The following is a 19,224-nucleotide window of genomic DNA, read 5'->3' as shown; positions in this document are numbered from 1 at the left end:
CCCGGGGTGCAGCTCTGCCTCCCTCCCCATCATGGGGTGTCTGAGGAGCAGCCAAAGCACCTTCATCCCTCGGCAGCTTCCCCGACCCGGCAGGCACAGGGAGCGCAGGTGAGACGAGCATCGTCCCGACACCAAACATCAGCCTTCACACCTGCAACGAGATACGAAGGGTGGAAACAGTCCAGGGAAACATTAACAGACCGCTGTGGTCCTGAAGGAGAGTTTGAAGAACAGCCAATAGTTTGATGTTTCAGGGATTCTCAGATAAAACTGGTGAACGCTCTCTCACCTGTTTACAGACAGGTGCACAGGAGATAAAGCATCAAACGACCTGTGAAGTGAACGTACGATATGATCAGTCACCTTCAGAACAAACCAGGTTCTGAGGCATCTTATCTTTAAACAATCACTTCATTAAAGGACCAGTGTGCAGGATTTAGTGACATCTAGTGGTGAGAATGCAGATTGCAACCAACTGGGAGGAGAACATACGGCGGCCTTCAGGTGATTAAAAAGCCTGAATGGAGTCAGTGTTTGGTTTGTCCTTTCTGGGCTACCGTAGAAACATGGTGGTGTAACATGGAGGACCTGCTCTCTGTGGATATGAAGGGCTCATTCTAAGCTAACGACAACATGACACTATTATACACTAATGAAAACATGATCATGAATATTAGAATCAGTTCCTGCAGTAGATCAGCTGAACCCTGCACACGGCTCCTTTAAAGTCAGAGGATCCATGCTCATTTCCTCAGGTGTTAGCAGAGATGCTCTTTGTTTCAGGTGAGGCTCACTCTGTAAAAACACTGCCAGAAACCTTCTACTCGCTTCTAATGTTTCAGTTTGCAAAGTTTCTTTAAAATCTGATCAGTGGTGTTTGTGATTCAGAGCTTTGCCTTCAGGCTCAGCGTTAACTGTTCATCTCACTCTGCATCTCACCTCAACAAAACCCCAAGATAAGTTCACTTTCCTTCAGCTGAACAACAACCTGCTCCCAGACACTGTGTCCTGGCATTTTCCAAAGCGCCGCAGCCTCAGACTCGGAGGTTCAGACTCGGAGGTTCAGACACTTGGCAAACCGGCGCAGACCTGAGGTCACGGCCAATTTAAACCCATGTAACTACATTATCAGCAAAAAACAGAGATGCAGTCCTGGTCACCAGACCGTACATACCCCCCACTCCTTCACTGAGAGAGAAATCACAGGGAGAACTGGCACAACTCTCACTCAGGTCATCCATCAGAGCAACAGCCTCAAACCATGGGCTGAAGTACAGATGTTAAAAGTTTGGACAAGTTAAGAAGCAGCCTGCAGACGTTAGACTGACCCTCTCTTCAAATGTCTACAAATCCAGTTTTAAATCAGAAGGTGGAGGTGAAGATTTATTCAGCTGATGATAAATTCTCTGTCTATCTTGTTAGTTTGTTAGTTCTTGGTGTAAAAGTGAGTGATTCGATGATTTATTAATGATATTATGCCACACGTTGCACCTTTAACGTGACGGCAGAATGGAGTGGATCTTTAATTTATATTCTACACTCCGAGCCGTGTCGTTGTGAATTTTTCATGAAGTGGTCGATATAAAGTAAACCCCAGCCTTCCTGAGTTCTGTCCAGATCTCCACTTATTAATTATTACTGCATCTCTGTCTAATATACTGTCTATATTCTGTCCAGAGTGAGTCCTCTCTGCTGCCACATTGTCCCAAACTCCATCAGACTCGGTGCCAGCAGGAGTCAAGTTACTCACTGACAGGAAATGTAACGCGAGTAGGGAAGTCCCTGCTGATTGGACGATAGACGATGGTCTGGAAAAGCACACACGAGCTTTCCAACGGGAATTCAGATCTGCAGACCGTCACACATTATCTTTGATGCACAGAGATCAAAATGCCCTGTAGAAAGTGGACTCACTGTGACAAAACATTAGAGTTGACTTTATTATTTTTAAAAATCTAAACAGTTCAGTGAGTCTGTGCAGGACATTCTCCAGGTCAGGTGTGTCTATGCAGCTGTTCCCCGGCTGTTCCCCAGATGTTGGTGATGAACCCAGAGAGCTTAGAGTTAGCAGGTGGAGGACGAGGTTCAGCAGCGACTAAACAAACAGAAGGACTCTAAGTGCATCAGCTTTGTCCTCAGAAATAAACATTTCTCATTCAGAACCTTTTAAACAGTGTTTCACACGTCGGATGAAACTGGGCTTTGACAAATCATTTGAAGGTGTAACATTAATAAAAGGTTTTTAAAAACGATTATGTCTGTACAGAATTATGTGATCAGATGAAACAAAAGGTTATAACTGATAATAACATCTCTGAAGCCTTTACACAGAACAGTGTTAAAGAAATGATCTGATTAGATTTAGATTTAGATTTTAGTAACATAATCTTCAGACCAGGGAATGTTTACAAAATGAAACAACTCATTGGTATTTTCTACAGAAAAATAATGAAGGTTTTATTACTTTCAAATCAAAGTCAAGTAAAATTCAGGCTGTAACTAATAATTACTTTGGTGATCGTCTGCCAGCTGAGATATTAAGTGTTTAAGTGTCAGACATATTAAAGGTCTTTAACAATCACAGACGTCAGAGAAAACAGCAAATGTTCAAAGCCAGTGAATCTGAGGTTATAGAATGATAAATTAATTTTCTGTCAATCAATTCATTGACTAATTGGAGACACTTTTTTATAATTGTCAAGATCAGATATTGTTTACAAAGTTAAACTATTGACAGAAATGTTAAGTTTGTAAAAAAAACAGAAGTACAAAGTATTTCTGCCTCGTTCATTTCCACTGCTGCTCAGGTGTAACACCTGAGCTCTGCATCACAGAAACACCTGCGTCTCAGAAACGTGTGCACTGCAGTAACCCGTCCAGGTCGGACTGCACCAGGAGAAGTTCCAGGCCCGATGCCAAGTTACTTAGAGCTCAGCTAGAAAATGTGGGCCAGCCTCCACACAGCCGTCCCACTGGCTCCTCCAGTCTAAATCTCTCCCTGGATGCCACAACACAGATAATCTGGGACTGTTTTACAGCCGAGGACTCTGCAGCACAATCAGGAACACGAATCTCAGACTGGAAACTCTGCTGCCAGCTGGTTTTACTGGTCAAACAGTTGGGGCAGAACATGAGGAGGGTAATAAATCCTGTGGTAATAATCAGTCTGAGCGAGGCTCCAGTTAAAGAGCAGTTTCTGTTTTAACTGTAACTGCAGCTTCTTGTGTCATTTCCATATTTATGCATTTTAATTTTCTCCCCCTGAGCCACCACAGGGAACAGAAAATGCTCAGAACTGTTAATGCACCCATTTCTGTTTGGAGTTTTTTCCTCCTCTTCTCTGGCTTTTTCTGACTTTGGTCTCCAGGGATTTCTTTTTGAAACCAGAGTTCAGCTGAAGACGGTTCAGATCTTTCTGCACCACACTCATTATTTTATATGATACGTTTGGTGGATATTATATCAGTAAATTTCATAACAATACCCCCATTTATTCTATTCCATTCTATTATTATTATTTATATATCACTACCAGACTCCATTGAGAGAGCAGAACACAGGAGCTGCTGTAATACCACTGCCTCCATCTGTTAGTGTGTTTGTGTAACTGCTCTGTAAAATTCCTGTTTTTGTCAATGGAGTCTGGTAGTGATATATAGAGATGTTTCTGGTTGAACAAAAATAATCTTACCCTTCAAAAAAGCTCTGTCTAAAAACATGTGAAAATAAGGCCCAGGTTCAAAAATACAGGTGTTACCTTTTGAATTAAAGTTAAAAACAGTTTCAGAGAAAGCCAAAACATTTACTTACTGCTCAGTTCTGTAATCAATTCAAGCAAAATGCCTCATGTACAAATATTTGATGGATGGTTGTTACTAATTAAAGCCCATGTGGGATTAAATAAGACTTTATTGATCCCTGAGGGTAAATTCACATTTTGCAGCAGAACAGAAACAGACTGAGGGCTGAGGAAAACAGATTAAGAACAAACTGACTGAAATAAATAAAAAATAGATGATAAATCACATTAAAGAGATACTTATACTTTCTACGTGTATTGTGCAAATCATCGCCACAATATGATTCTGTGTCTCTCCAGTTTCTCTTCTGGTTCGATGCCCATGCAGAGGACCCAGTGGGCCTGTGGCTGCTGTACTTTCCTGAACGCAGCCGGCGCCCCTCGCTGCTCCATCTGTGAAGCCCCGCGGCGAAGACCCGACACCCGGTGGATGTGGACCAGCAGAGAGGACGGCCGCTGGTCTTGCCCACGTTGTACGCTGGCCAACTCCCCCGACACGCTGGCCTGCTCCCTCTGCGGCTACACCGCCGGAGCGCTGGACCAACGGCCCCAGGACTCGTCCGAGGACCAGCCTCGGCCTCAGCGCTCCGCGAGCTGCTCCGGGCCCCTGAGGCCGTCGTCGGCTGGAAGCAGGAAACAGCCAGAAGACGCAGATAAACTCAGCCTGGCCTGGGATTGTCTGAGGTGCACTCTGCAGAACACCCCTACCTCCATGTCCTGCTCTGCTTGTGGGGGGCCACGCAAACTGTCCCTCCCCCAAATCCCTGCTGAGGCCCTGCTCATGCCCGAGGCCTGCAATCAAACAGGAACACAACAACCAGAGCCTGCAGCTGGGGCACTGTCACTCTCCATATCCACCAGAGGAGAGTGTTTACCGGTGGAGGCTTCGTATCCAAACACACACTCCTCGGTGCTCAGCGTGTCGTCTTCAGGTCATAATAATCCAGTTCCCTGCAGCCGCAGAGAGGTCCCGCCTCCAGATGTTTGCATCCAAGCACAAAACCTCAGCCCGTCTCCTTCAACTCTCGCTGTTTCACATCTGTCCACCCAGCCGGAGCTGCTGCCCGGCAGGCGCCTCAGCATCCTCAAAGAGGAAATGTCGCCTCTGTCGCCTGCGTCGGACGCCTCGGTGTCGTTTCCCCCCTGCGTGGCGTCTGTTACCAGGACAGAGGAGTGGGCGTGTCCGGCGTGCACTCTCATTAACATGGTTAAAGCGAAACACTGCCTGGCCTGCCACACTCCTCAGCACCACGCCGCTCAGCTCAAACCAGCGCCGTCCCTGAGGAGGAAGGAGAGCATGCTGGTGGAGGCGCTGCGACAGAGCGACGAGGGCGAGGCCAAGGAGCTGTGGGAGAACATCGTCAGGTTCTGCAGAGAGGTTTGTACACGACACACACTCAGTCAGAGCTCAGAGCAGATGTCCTCAGACAGCTTTCATAGGGTGTTTCGACCCTGACTGTGACACCATCCAGTTTGCAAATCACTTCCCATCTGTCCCTGACTCCCAGATACTCTTCTTCAAACCCAGCAGGAGAGATATTCAGTATTTTCACTCTGTCTGAGAGAAAACGAGAAACAACACCAGACTTTTTCAACCCTTTGTTTCAGAACGCTGTGACGTTCGTGGACGATAGTTTCCCTCCCAGTCCGAAGTCTGTCGGCTTCCCGCTGGACGACGGCGTCCAGCATCGGGTCAAGAAGTGGCTCCGTCCGCAGGAAATCAACTGCTGCAGCTTCAGAGACCGGACGGTGAAGTGGTCTGTTTTCCGCACGCTGCGTCCATCCGACATCCTGCAGGGACTTCTGGGTAACTGCTGGTGAGGAAAAAAACCCAGAGGGAAACAAAAAATGTCAGCTGCCATCTGTGTAGGTTCTCAGTCGTCCAGGTCAGGGTCGTCTTACGTGATAGAGTTGAGGGCAACTGGACCTCTTTTAGGTTTCTTGAAGACGTTTCATCTGTCATCCGAAACGGTTCCTCAGTTCTAGAGGTTGGTTGTGGAGGTCCCGGGTATTTAACCTCTTGGAGGTCCTGAGACCACGACACCAGCTGTCGGCCACCTGCAACACAGTCTTGAGATCCTTGCTCAGGCAGTTTAATTTTTTCCTTGTGACTAACATGATGTCAGGTTGGGTAAACAGCTCTCAGGACCAGCCTCAAGAGGTTCAATACCTGGGACTCCCCAACCAGCCTCTAGAACTGAGGAACCATTTCAGATGAGAGGTGAAAACCATAAGAATCTGTGCATAATAATAAAAATCCAGGCTCATAAGGAGCTGATCACAAACCAACCCTGTACATGCCTTAAAACTTCTAAAAATCTATTCTAAAGGTAACAGGTAACTGGTGCAGGGATGCGATGCTAAAAGCAGCATTAAAGGGACTCTTATTGGATTTTATGAGTCGTCTTGCTGCAGCATCCTGGACTGAGACAGGAACTTATCGACTAAAACAGCAGCACAGTGAGTTACAGTCGTCCAGTGGAGACGTGATAAAAGCGCGGACGACAATTTCCAAGTTCGCTGCAGTTAAAAAAAATAATTTTTTAAATACTATGAAGCTACAGGAAGCCTGATGATCCAAATTACGTTTGATGTGAAAGATAACACCTAGATTCACACTACACTGGAGTTTAATGCAGGAGGATGGAGAAACTAAGTGGAGATAATGTGATCACTGGAGGAGTCTGTGATTGAGTTTAACTGAAGAAGGTTTGTTGTTGAATTGTGCTGTGAAAGTGACAATAAACAACTTTTTTGTTTTAACTTTTCATCATGAAGTAAATGTTGATTGTGTAACAGCTGTAAAATAATAACACACATTACTATAAATATCCACTTTTATGTTTTCTGTCAAACTCTAAAATGATCCAGTGCAGTTTCTCTTGCTCAGGTTCCTGAGTGCCTTGGCTGTCCTGGCTGAACGTCCCGAGCTGGTGGAGAAGGTGATGGTGACCCGCTTGCTGTGCGCTGAAGGAGCCTATCAGGTGCGTCTCTGCAAGGACGGCTCGTGGACCACGGTGTTGGTGGACGACATGCTGCCGTGTGACGAGGGCGGACACCTCCTCTTCTCTCAGGTGAAACAGAAACCAGACTTTTTAAAACCATGCACACGTGACGTTATCCACTGATCCTGTTCTTCAGTTACCTTCTCTAGTCTCTTCAGATTTGAGACATTAAGTTTTCCCTCTCCACTAAAGGTTGTAATGACAGCTAGAAAAATAGTTATAATAATAATCACAGTAACCACAATAACACCAATAAACTGCTGTTGAGCAGGATTGATTGGTTTAAAGGTTTTCTAAATGCACAGTTGAAATTGAAAAGGAAATAAATGTTGCGGCTCCACAGACTGAGAGTGTTTCAGCTTCAGAGCTGTAAAATTAGTTACCTCTAAATATATTGGTACAAAAATAACAGCAAGACTGGTTTTATCAATGCAAAAACAAATAGACACAAGCAACAATATCTGAGTGTACACAGTGGTGCAGTCAGCTTTTCTTATTTTACACTAAACTCCAGTTGTTAAACTCTCACACTGTATATCATATATTTCCTATTTTCTGTCACCAGGAAACAGCAGGATTATACAGGATCGACTTTTTGTCTTAATGAAAAATCTGAATGTGTTTTTTTCTGCAGCCTGGAGCTAAAGATGTGTTGTACCTTAAAAAGTACTGAACCAGTAGAGTCATTTCCATCTTGAGCTCTGTTTCTCTTTAATCTGATGTTCCTCTGCCTGACATTAATTAACCATATTTTCTGTTAATCCTCTCCTTCCCTCTCCAGGCCCAGAGGAAACAGCTGTGGGTGGCTCTGATAGAAAAAGCTCTGGCCAAACTCCACGGCTCCTACTTTGCTCTGCAGGCGGGTCGCGCCATCGAGGGCCTGTCCACGCTGACCGGGGCCCCCTGCGAGTCTCTGGCCCTCCAGGTCAGCGCCACCAACCCGAAGGAGGAACCCATCGACACAGACCTCATCTGGGCCAAGATGCTGAGCTCCAAAGAAGCCGGGTGAGAGTCAGGACGAGTCTGAAACAATCTGACGGGAGGGAAGTTTGGGATTTTCATCTGTTCATGTTTGTGCTGGTAGTTTCCTGATGGGGGCGTCCTGCGGAGGAGGGAACATGAAGGTGGACGACACGGAATACGAGTCTCTGGGTTTACGTCCACGACACGCCTACTCTGTCCTCGACGTGCGGGACGTAGACGCTCACAGGTGACGATTAAAAAAAACAGTATGAGTTTATTATCACCATCACTTCACTGAGTGCAGCTGGAGACAGGAGGGTTCAATTTTAAGTGACAAAAAACACATTTTCTTTGGATGTTTTCAGAAAAATGCCAAGTGACAGTTAGATTTAAATGAATCATGTTTAGTTTTCTTCATTAGGACTGAAATTTACATGTTTACTACAGAGGGCTCTGTCTTTTACTGCCTTAAAAAACTGACTTAAAATACTGATTGAGATGCAGATATTTTATGACACTGGAGGTTTGGAGGACGTTGTGCATTTTAACCACAATTCAACACAGAAGCTTTAGATAAGATGTTAATTGATTTAAGATAAAGACTGATGTTCCTTCATTCCTCCTGTCTAAGCTCTAAAATTTAGAAAAATATTTATATCTGTTACTTCCTTCATTTAAAGTGAAGCAGCTGACAAAATGGCCGCTGCTGCAGAAAACCAGGAAGGAGGGAAGATATCTCCACCTCTCTGCTGATGTTCAGATAAAGACCAGTTTCTCTTTAGGAGGCTGAACATCACATGCTCAGCCTTCCTTCAGGTCTATGTGCCAGTTTGCAGGTCTTCCCTTCAGTCTCTGAGGATGAAACCCAGGACAAAAAAAGCCCATAAACCTCGTCACTGTCCCACTCAGAGCTGCTTATTAAGCTGATGGATTTAACTTTATCAGCTCCTCTCTGCTCTTATCTGGACTCTGGTGGCTGAGCAGTACGAGGACAAACATCAGGGAGAGTTAAAGAAACGTTACAGCGTCGGAGGAACCAGTTTTCCTCCTGATTACAGACTCTGAAACTCAGGGATCTGCCCAGAACTCTACTGTTCCCGCAGTTAAAACCTGTGTGATGCTACCCCACAGATTACTGCAGTTGAGGAACCCGTGGGGTCGGTTCTCCTGGACCGGACCGTGGGCCGACGACTGGCCGAACTGGCCTCCACACCTGAAGAGGGAGCTCTGCGCTCAGCGAGCTGAGGACGGCCTGTTCTGGATGGACTTCTGGGATTTCATCAGGTAGACTGGGACTAACTGATGGTTAGGTGACTGGAAAGTTCTCCTCAGTACATCAGTTTTTTTAGTTGTCGTAGTGTGTGTTTGTGCGTTCACATGTCTGTGAGTGTGTGTTTGACCCTGGCAGGTACTTTGACTCAGTGGATATCTGTAAGATTCATTCAGACTGGCAGGAGCTTCGGGTCCCGGGTGTTTTCCCCCGAGGAGCCGACGTTCCGGTGACGGTGGTGTCCATCACAGTGCTGGAGAGAACGTCCGTGGAGCTGGCTTTGTTCCAGCAGGGCAGCAGGTAACTCTAACAGCAGTTTAACCAGTGTTCTGTCTGGTGTAATGAACGCAGCAGCCTGTAGGGGGCAGGCAGTGACGCTGTACACCTTGATTCTTGTTAAAGAATAACTCCAGTATTTTTTAACTTGACAGAGACAAACCTGTTTATTAAAGAGTCAGATCCTTTTAGTTTAACCAGAAACATCTCTATATATCTCTACCAGACTCCATAGAGAAAAACAGTGATTTAACCAGGAGCTGCTGAAATACCACTGCCTCCACCTGTTAGTGTGTCTGTGTTACTGTGTGACTTTCAGTGCTGGAAGAAGTAATCAGATACTTTACATGAGTAAAAGTACGGCTGAAGTACCACTACCATCACTGAATATCACACTGAGCAGCTCCTGTGTTCTGCTCGGCTAAATCCCTGTTTTTGTCAATGGAGTCTGGTATTGATTTATAGAGATGTTTCTGGTTAAACTAAAAGGATCTTCCTCTTTAATAAAAAGGTTCCTATCAATCATTTACACCTAAAAACATGGGAGGATAAGGCCCAGGTTCTGTCAGTCACCCTCCATCTACACAAGAAAACAAAATGTCCGCAGACTAAAAAACCGTCCTCCTGTGTTTCCTCAGGCGTTGGGACACAGCTGAGAGCCACCTGCTGGACCTGTGCGTGCTGGTGTTTCGGGTCGCCTATGACAGCTCTGGGACTCTGGCGCTGGGTCGTCTGCTGGCTCACAGCCGCCGCTCGGTGAGGAGGTTTGTGGGCTGCGACGTCATGCTGGAGCCGGGCGAGTACGCCGTGCTCTGCTGCGCCTTTAACCACTGGCACAGCTCCATCACAGAGGGGACAGGTGAGGACTGTGGCCTCCAACATCGTTCACTGAAGCCAGCAGGCCTCAGAGCTGTTAACAGCCCCCGTGGTGTGTTTTCAGTGAGCTGTGGGAGGTCGGAGGCGCCGGGTTACATGCTGGCCATCTACAGCTCCAGACTGGTGATGGTGGAGCAGGTAACAGCCTCCAACACCACCATCGCCGACGCCATCATCCAGCTCACTGAGACCAAAGGAGAGAGACACGAGGTAATGCTGCACTCACTCATCGCTTTGTAAGTTATGTAACCAAGTCTACAAGCTGTTCAAAGTGTTAATGATGTGTTCCTGAATGCATCATTAAAGGTCTTTTGTTTGGATTGTTCTCTGCAGGTAACTGCTGTTTTATCACCACCAGACTCCATTAACAAAAACAGGAATTTTAACCGAGCAGAACACAGGAGCTGCTGGAATACCACTGCCTCCATCTGTTAGTGTGTCTGTGTTACTGTGTGACTTTCAGTGGTGGAAGAAGTAATCAGATACTTTATACAGGTTAAAGTAAACAATAAATAAAATAAACAATAACACAAACTAACCAAAGAAGCTCCTGTGTTCTGCTCAGTTAAAAACCTGTTTCTGTCAATGGAGTCTGGTAGTGATATACAGAGGTGTCTCTGGTCTGTGTGTGACCTATAAAAGGTCTGATTGTGTCGGTCTCTATCGCTTACGGCCATACCACCCTGAACACGCCCGATCTCGTCTGATCTCGGAAGCTAAGCAGGGTCGGGCCTGGTCAGTACTTGGATGGGAGACCGCCTGGGAATACCAGGTGCTGTAAGCTTTTACACTTCTCTGTGCGGCCACTAGAGGACGCTGCTGCTGCTGCTGCTGCTGCTGGAGGAGACAGAAGATTCATATTATATCACACAACTCAAAGACTGAACTGAACTGACTGACAGACAAACACTGGCTACATACTGTTAGCTGCTGGTTAGCTCATGTTAGCTGCTGGTTAGCTCATGTTAGCTGCTGGATTACTTCCTGTTTCTGTCAGTGGAGTCTGGTAGAGATATATAGAGATGTTTCTGGTTAACCAATCGTCCTTTTGGTTGTTTACACCTAAAAAGATGCAAAATAAGAGCAAGGTTCATAAATGGACTGTGATAGTTATGAAGCAGCAGCAGCAGCGTCCTCTGGTGGCCGCACAGAGAAGTGTAAAAGCTTACAGCACCTGGTATTCCCAGGCGGTCTCCCATCCAAGTACTGACCAGGCCCGACCCTGCTTAGCTTCCGAGATCAGACGAGATCGGGCGTGTTCAGGGTGGTATGGCCGTAAGCGATAGAGACCGACACAATCAGACCTTTTATAGGTCACACACAGACCAGAGACACCTCTGTATATCACTACCAGACTCCATAGAGAAAAACAGGGATTTAACCAGGAGCTGCTGGAATACCACTGCCTCCATCTGTTAGTGTGTCTGTGTTACTGTGAGACTTTCAGAGATGGAAGAAGTAATCAGATACTTTATACAGGTTAAAGTAATAAACAATAACACAAACTAACCAAAGAAGCTCCTGTGTTCTGCTCAGTAAAATCCCTGTTTTTGTCAATGGAGTCTGGTAGTGATATACAGAGATGTCTCTGGTTAAACTAAAAGGATCTTCCTCTTTAATAAAAAGCTCTGTCTCTGGAGGAATCCTGCCATCATGTTGTCAGACACTCTGAGTCTGTCAGAGACAGAAACAAGAACTTTAGTGGACGGACTCTGATGTGGTTGGTGTTGAATATAAGCTGTGACCTGCTGTCTCTGTGTGTGTGTGTGTGTGTGTGTGTGTGTGTGTCAGGGTCGGGAGGGGATGACCTGCTACTACCTGACCCACGGCTGGGCGGGGCTCATCGTCATGGTGGAGAACAGACACCCCAGGCACCACCTGCACGTGTCCTGCGACTGCAGCGACAGCTTCAACGTGGTGTCGACGCGCAGCAGCCTCAAGACCATCGACAGCATCCCCCCTCTGCACAGGTTCACCACAGAAACAGTCGTACAACGTGTGCTCAGGTGCCTGTGGCCGTGAATGAGACTTAATGTGGTCCTCTCTCAGACAGGTGCTGGTGGTTTTGTCTCAGCTGGAGGGAAACGCTGGATTCTCCATCACACACAGACTGGCTCATCGTAAGGCCGTCCAGGCCTCGCTGGGGAACTGGAGTCCCTCGAAGGCGACGCACAGTCCCGCCCTGAGTCCAGAGACCGCGGGTCTGCACCAGCCCCGACCCCTCTGACCACCGCCCAGTCAGAGGAACCAGACCTGGGATCAGGAGGTCTCAACATGGAGGCAGCTTCTGTCACATGTAGTGAGCACACAGACTTAGGTCACATGTTTTAAACAGAGAGCTGCTCTGAGACAGAAACCGTTTCACTGGTTGAGTTAAACCTCAGTGGGCAGCAGGGTAAAGACACCGAGCCTGAATATAAACGTCAGGACCAACGGTGACGTGACGTCTGGGACGACCTGCGACACGCTGATAAAAATCATATCATCACATCAGGAATTTCTTGATCCTCCTCCCTGACGCCGCACGAGGACACAGCAGAGACCTGGAAACAGTATTTTTGTCGGTCGCGGCGTCAGATTTAAACACCTGAAGCACCGGGTCGACCCAGGTGACAGTTAGTGTTTGTAGTTTGGGTGAACTGAGCCTTTAATTCAACAGGTGGGATTATTGATTATTGATTTCTGTCCTCAGAGCAGCTCTGACGTCTGATCCACCAACAGAAGCTGCTCCTCCTCACACAGACCAACATGTACAACACATGATGCACTTTACATGTCAGAGCACAGGACGGTCCTCAGGTCCAGGTCCAGGTCCAGGTCCAGGTCCAGACTGTCTGACTTGCACTGGTGATGCTGAGTAGAAGTTAGAATCTTAGTCGTGTGTGAACTTGCTGCTGAGCTGTAACAGGAAGCAGGTGTCTGTCAGTGGTACTGCAGATTTATACGTCGTTTAAATGAAGTGTTTTAGTTTAGAGAAGCGGCAGACACTCGCTGTGTGGTTGCATTAGCACTTTATGAACTTTAAACTATGCTGGATTCTCGTGGTGTTTTATTTCAGAGGACACGTTTTAAACTTGCACAATAAAGACAAATATTTTATGCTCATGAATCCAGAACTACCGTCATGTTGTTAGAGAAGATAATAAACTATGCAAATGTTTGAAAGCTGTTATGATGCTTCATCAATTCAAATATGTATAGCTCTTTATCTTATCTGTTATATTTACAGGGTTCAGATGGAGTGAGATGAATGTTGTTGTGATTAATGTGTATTTACATTTTTTACATTCAGGTTTGACCTTCACTGTATTCTCTGTGTTTATCCAGTTAAATGAACTATAATAATGAGATTAATAATCAGTATTAAAGCAAATAATAAAACTGTTTTTCCTCAAGAAAACTTTTCTTCCATAATAAACCAGTTTTTCAAAATAAAACCCGTTTTTCAAGATAAAACTTTTCCATAATAAAACTAGTTTTGCCACGATGAAGCTAATTTTCAAAATAAAACCCAATTTTCAAAGAACTTTTTCAACAATAAAACCTTTTTCATAATAAACATATTTTCTGTGATATATTCATTTTTCATATTTTTTTTTCACAATAAAATTTTTTATATATTCCATACTGACATTATATAACATCCTGACATTTTTCCAATAAAAAATGTTGTTTTCTTAAGAAAACATTTTCTGCAATAAAATCATTTTAGTATTTTTTTGATAATATTTTTTTCTTATACAAAAAGAAAAACTTTTTCACATAATAAACATTATTTTCATGATGAATATTTTTCTGCAATAAAATATTTTTTACCCAAAAACAAATTTTTCTTTAATAAACGTTGTTCTCAGTAAAATAAAAAAAAATTCTGGAATAAAATAATTTTTGTATTTTTTTTCCATAATGAAACTTTATTTCCCTCAAATTTTTCAAAATAAAAGCTGAACTTCCCCTGTCGTTGGGCGTGTCCCCTGATGACGCGTTTTACGTCACAGCTCCAAACCAAAACATCTGTTGGCTGCAGCAGCCTGTAGCTAAGGTGTTAGCCGCGGAGCTAAACGACGTGAAAACGGCGTCTTTTTAATGTAACAGCAGTTTCTCAGGATTCTTCTCCTCCTCGCGGTCAAGGTGTTCTTCAAACAGCGGCTCCAGGTTCGTACATTAACGGTGAAACGTGTCGTTAACGAGCTAACCTGACGTGTCGTGTCACGGTTAACGGTGAGATGATGTTTATACTCTGACGGTGTAATGGCTGCCGCCCTGAACCAAGAAGAGAGTCACCTCACTGATATTCAGGAATAAACCGGGACTTAGAAACAGCAGAGAAGCTAACGGCGGCTACACGTTAGCATCAGTTCAAACAGGACAGCGGTTACAAATAATCTGAATAATGTGGATTATTTCAGCCTGTTATTACAGAGTCAGGTCTGTACTGACAACACACTGTCAGACAGGAAGAATCAATACTAATCGATACGGATACAGGTTAAATATACAGGTAGACAGACATAAAGCAGGAGCGTTGGTGTTTTAAACAAACACATGTTGATACGGAGTCTGTTGATAATAAAGGAGGTAGACTTGAACAAATTTAAATAAATAAATAAAATTAGAACCAGGTGTTACAGATCAGGTGCCAGTGATCAGACCCACCTGAGGGAGCACAGGTGTCTTACCTGAGGCCCAGAAAGGATGTGGATGCCTGGGGATTTAAAAAGATGCCACTGTAAACTGATGGGGATCATTGTTTTTATTGAAACTGATTCTTTATTGATCATTTCTGTGATTTGGTTGAAACGATGAAACAACAGTAACTTGTCCCAAAGTTCAACCAGCATCTCAGCAGCATCAGGCTCAGAGAGGGTCGAGTGTTAGAACCTGAGTCTCTGATCTTTTCTTTGAATCAGTTTCTGTCCTGCCTGTTGGATCTGAGCGTCAGGATAGGGAAGCGGAGCGAGGAGGCAGCTGCCGGCGGCGCAGCGAGCCTGGTGGACAAAATGTCCGAGAGTCCGGAGAAGAGCGCGTCGGTGTCGGCTCAGGAGCTGAAGGAGCAGGGGAACCGCCTCTTCCTGAACCGCAAGTACCTGGAGGCCGCCGCCTGCTACAGCAAAGCCATCGTAAGGAACCTGTGTATCAGCAGACTGTAACTGTGTGGTCAAAGTGCTGCATCTCTACACTGAGCGTTTTGTTTTCTGTTAGACCCACAGTCCCTCGGTGCCGGCGTACTACACCAACAGAGCTCTGTGCTACGTGAAGCTGCAGCAGTACGACAAAGCTCTGGGCGACTGCAGACACGCTCTGGAGCTGGACAGCCAGTCGGTCAAAGCTCATTTCTTCATGGGTCAGTGTCACCTGGAGATGGAGAACTACGACGAAGCCATCGGCAACCTGCAGAAAGGTACGAGGGAGGATGTTTAAAGCTGCTGCTGTTTACGCGACAATAACACCAACACGGTTCTGTTGTTTGTTTCAGCGTATAATCTGGCCAAAGAGCAGCGTCTGAACTTCGGCGACGACATCCCCAGCGCTCTGCGGATCGCGAAGAAGAAACGCTGGAACAGCATGGAGGAGAGGAGGATCAACCAGGAGAGCGAGCTGCACGCCTACCTCACCAAACTCATCCTCGCCGAGAAAAAGAGGCAGGTCGACTCCAGCGTCAGGTCACATCTCTACTCCTGTCCTCGACTCTAAAGTTAAAGTATGTGTGTGGTCTGATCTACAGAGAGCTGGACGGCTGCAGACAGAAACAGGAGGACAAGTCCGACGACAGCAGAACTCAACACAACCTCAACGAGATCCACACAAAACATGTAGGTTTCCACTGGGACTCCAGACCCTGGAGGTTTTCTGATGATTCTGTTGCTGGTTCAAACTCAAACAGAAGTAGGTTCATAAAACCACAGATTTTAAAGGACCAGTGTGTTGGATTGATGAGAATCTAATGGCAGAAATGGAATTTAACATTTCTAATCATGTTTTCATCAGTGAGGAATCAGTCATTTTGTTTTCGTGAGCTTTGAACGATCTTCTCCCAGTCCGCCATGTTTCTACAGGAGCCCAGAGTGGACAAACCAAACACTGACTCTTTTCTGTTAGCTGAAGGCCACCGTAGTCCCTCCTTCCTTCCTTACTGATTTTACCAGTAACCCTCCACCTGTTTGTTTTATCTCTAACCTTAAAAACTGTTTCTTTACAGGACAAGTACCTGTCAGACATGGAGGAGCTGTTCTGTCAGGTAGACGAGAAGAGGAAGGTGAGTGTTGGTGTTCGGTCGGTGATGAACCTCTGGTGTGATGTGGTTCGATCGGAGGACAGTAGATTCTGTTTGTCGTGTGTTTGACAGAAGCGAGAGATCCCAGACTTCCTGTGCGGAAAGATCAGCTTCGAGTTGATGAGGGAGCCGTGCATCACGCCGAGCGGCGTCACGTACGACCGCAAAGACATCGAGGAGCATCTGCAGGTAAAAACCTAGAAGTCGGTTTTCAGTGATTCATGAAAGGTTTTCATTTCTCTGTTAAAGCAAAGAAGAGAATCGAAGAGTGTTTGTTGTTCTCTTTCAGCGAGTCGGACATTTTGACCCGGTGACTCGGACTCCGCTGACCCAGGATCAGCTGATCCCCAACCTGGCCATGAAGGAAGTAATTGATGCTTTTATTTTGGAGAATGGATGGGTGGAGGATTACTGAGTGTTCAGAGAGGTCGTCGCTCTGTCTCTGCTTTAACCTAAATTTGTCCAGAACAAATCGTGCGTCTGATTCAATCCGACATCAAACCTGCAGCTTATTGATCAGCTGGAAATCAGCAAACAGCCAAAGAGCTAATTCTACTGTAAAACACTTTATTTTACTGGGCTGTGATTTCTGAAGAGTTTCCTGGAGAGAAAATAAAAGTCAGAGTTTTCAGTCAGTGCAGTAAACTCTAATCCACTCTGATCAGTTAGAGTCTGACAGGAAAACATGTCAGTGTATATAACAAATAAAGTTTTCAGTAATAAATGAAACTGAATTCAAAAGAAGTAAAACCTGCAGCACCACTAGAATAAAGAACTTTACTGTCAACAACAAGGACCATTTAATATATATATATATATATATATATATATATATATATATATTATATATATATATATATATATATATATATATATATAGACTGTTGGGACCATGTAAGGAAAAAACAAAGTTCTTTCCAGGAAACTGAGGAACACAGATCTGTGAGGTGAAGAGTTTTATATAAACAGCACTTTATTCTAAAGTAGATAAACAGGAGAAATTAATGGACAATCCAAGAAATAAAAAGTTATAGAATCGAGAAGAAAAAAGATTTGAAAGTTGTTGAACATAAACAGACGAAGAAGTCAGATCCTGATCAGAAAGTAAAAATACTCTGTTACAAGTAAAAGTCCTGCATTGAGTAAAAGTGCAGACGTATAATCAGCATCATATTAAAACCTGATGAACAGATCATTTCATTAAACATCATTTTAATGTTGTTTGGTTTTTAAATGAACAAAGTTGGTAGAGTTTTATATGAATGTGTTTTCTATGTAAAATAACTGCAGCTGCCAGATAAATGTAGTGGAGTAGAGTTACGTGTAGTTACTTAAAGGATTTTACTGAACTACAGTAGTTGGGTAAATGTACTTAGTTACTTTGAACATGAACCAGATGTATTTTCATTGAAACAAACATGAGCTTTAATCACTGCAGCTTTATTTAATGTTTCAGATACAAAACACAGGTTAAAGAAACAACCCAGTACTGCTGAATACAATCTGATTACTCCCCTCAGAGTAATCAGATTACTGTCAAAATCTGGTGTCTGAAACATTACAAGTGTAAATGAGGATAAATGTTGTGTTTGCTGGCAAACTGAAAGAGAGGAAGTTCTAACGCTGTGACTGAGAGAGTGTTGTTTAAACCTGTGGAAGGACCAGTTTCTGTTTTATACACTGAGCAGTAAACGTAGATGTAACTGAGGCTGTTTCAGATTCTTGTTAACGAGCAGACTGATGCAGCTTTGTGCAAAAACTCCAGTTGTTCTTTTTTTTAAAACTTGTGCTGCACATTCATCTGTCGTCTAATGTCAGAGACAGGAAACAGCTTATTTTAGTCAAGTTATTTTAGTAACTGGCTGTTGATGTTTCTTTCTGTGTAAATGTGAGCTTCTCTGCAGCTTTGAATCAGTCAAGTTAAAATCAGCTTCTCTGTTTGATCGTCACAGAAACTCGTTCAGTGTCTTTGAATTATCAACCTGCTGATGTTTGAAAATGTTCAAAGTAAATGTTTCATGTTTTCTACTTTTGAGCCTCAGTTGTTTGTTCTCGTCTCCGTCAGAGGTCGAATGTTGGTCAAACCTTTAAATAATCTGTCAAACATTTGTACAAACTTTATTAAGTTCCCTTGATGCAGTCAAAAACAGTTTTACTTTCCCTCTCTATGATGCAAAAAATGGTTTAGTTTCATGTTGGCGTGTTGGCAGGAAAAACTGTGGCCCCAACCAGAGACCAGCTGTTCAGATACGAGCTGTTGTGTTCACTGCTGAAAGGTACGTTAGACTCTGTAGTCGTTGTTGGGTCGGTGGTGGTTTATAGAAGAGATTTTCAACAACAACATCCAGCCCTGACAGGAAGTCACATTCAGCAGCAAAGAAAAGAAGCGACAGCAGCAAACCAGTTTTCACTGGTGTTGCTTTGCATCTCTGGAGGCAGCTCCTGGTGAGTAAAGACATGACTCTGAACTCACGTTTCTCGTAGACTGGAGATAGAATGATTTTATAAGTGTGTTTGAATCTTCTTCTTGTTGTGTTTAGAGTTTTCTGATGTTAGGACATATTTACGTCTTACATCACTATATGCCTCGTGATTATTTTACATGTACTTTAAGTTACTCCTTAGCCGATATATGTGCTATATTCTCTTTGTCAGTTTTTCTGTAGCATGAGCAGATTGTGTTTTAAAGCTGATCGACTCCTGAACATCTTTGATACTTCAGGTCTTCTCCACCATCCCTGATGAAGAACAACTGGTGAGT

The 19,224-nt window shown here is 44.4% G+C and overlaps 2 protein-coding genes and 2 non-coding genes across 5 annotated transcripts; 3 read left to right on the top strand and 1 right to left on the bottom strand.

The window, feature by feature from the left end:
- The first annotated feature begins 4,118 nt into the window (after positions 1 to 4,118).
- On the top strand, positions 4,119 to 13,697 carry LOC108891458 (calpain-15). Its single transcript, XM_018688569.2, has 10 exons — positions 4,119 to 5,177; positions 5,408 to 5,616; positions 6,690 to 6,873; positions 7,586 to 7,809; positions 7,889 to 8,014; positions 8,899 to 9,051; positions 9,176 to 9,337; positions 9,952 to 10,399; positions 11,981 to 12,159; positions 12,239 to 13,697. The coding sequence occupies exons 1-10, from the start codon at positions 4,122 to 4,124 to the stop codon at positions 12,414 to 12,416; spliced, it is 2,919 nt and encodes a 972-aa protein (XP_018544085.2). The 5' UTR covers positions 4,119 to 4,121; the 3' UTR covers positions 12,417 to 13,697.
- Positions 10,855 to 10,973, top strand: LOC127139642 (5S ribosomal RNA). Its single transcript, XR_007809937.1, has one exon. It is a non-coding gene; the product is annotated as a 5S ribosomal RNA (ribosomal RNA).
- On the bottom strand, positions 11,352 to 11,470 carry LOC127139641 (5S ribosomal RNA). Its single transcript, XR_007809936.1, has one exon. It is a non-coding gene; the product is annotated as a 5S ribosomal RNA (ribosomal RNA).
- Positions 13,698 to 14,175: 478 nt separating the features above from the next.
- LOC108891461 (E3 ubiquitin-protein ligase CHIP) lies at positions 14,176 to 17,239 on the top strand. Of its 2 annotated transcripts, none has more exons than XM_018688571.2 (8): positions 14,176 to 14,344; positions 15,100 to 15,309; positions 15,392 to 15,590; positions 15,666 to 15,831; positions 15,915 to 16,002; positions 16,389 to 16,445; positions 16,536 to 16,652; positions 16,753 to 17,239. In XM_018688571.2, the coding sequence occupies exons 2-8, from the start codon at positions 15,190 to 15,192 to the stop codon at positions 16,876 to 16,878; spliced, it is 873 nt and encodes a 290-aa protein (XP_018544087.1). In that variant the 5' UTR covers positions 14,176 to 14,344; positions 15,100 to 15,189; the 3' UTR covers positions 16,879 to 17,239. The 2 variants fall into 2 exon arrangements, with proteins under 2 accessions (XP_018544087.1, XP_050923695.1); XM_051067738.1 differs by having other exon boundaries at positions 15,666 to 15,835; positions 15,919 to 16,002.
- The last annotated feature ends 1,985 nt before the right edge of the window (positions 17,240 to 19,224 follow it).

This window comes from Lates calcarifer, unplaced genomic scaffold, assembly GCF_001640805.2.
Source record: "Lates calcarifer isolate ASB-BC8 unplaced genomic scaffold, TLL_Latcal_v3 _unitig_1968_quiver_2037, whole genome shotgun sequence".
In the NCBI taxonomy this organism is placed as follows: domain Eukaryota; kingdom Metazoa; phylum Chordata; class Actinopteri; family Centropomidae; genus Lates; species Lates calcarifer.
Note: the sequence above shows the minus strand (reverse complement) of the source record. Positions and strands in the feature narration are given on the sequence as shown.

What these genes read in the sequence shown, in the direction of transcription:
- LOC108891461 (XM_018688571.2), top strand. Translation starts at nt 15,190, where the DNA reads ATGTCCGAGAGTCCGGAGAAGAGCGCGTCGGTGTCGGCTCAGGAGCTG. An exon ending in CCTGCTACAGCAAAGCCATC is followed by an intron (nt 15,310 to 15,391) that starts GTAAGGAACCTG and finishes GTTTTCTGTTAG; the next exon opens with ACCCACAGTCCCTCGGTGCC. An exon ending in ACATCGAGGAGCATCTGCAG is followed by an intron (nt 16,653 to 16,752) that starts GTAAAAACCTAG and finishes GTTCTCTTTCAG; the next exon opens with CGAGTCGGACATTTTGACCC.
- LOC108891458 (XM_018688569.2), top strand. Translation starts at nt 4,122, where the DNA reads ATGCAGAGGACCCAGTGGGCCTGTGGCTGCTGTACTTTCCTGAACGCA. An exon ending in GGACTTCTGGGTAACTGCTG is followed by an intron (nt 5,617 to 6,689) that starts GTGAGGAAAAAA and finishes TCTCTTGCTCAG; the next exon opens with GTTCCTGAGTGCCTTGGCTG. An exon ending in CCAAAGGAGAGAGACACGAG is followed by an intron (nt 10,400 to 11,980) that starts GTAATGCTGCAC and finishes TGTGTGTGTCAG; the next exon opens with GGTCGGGAGGGGATGACCTG.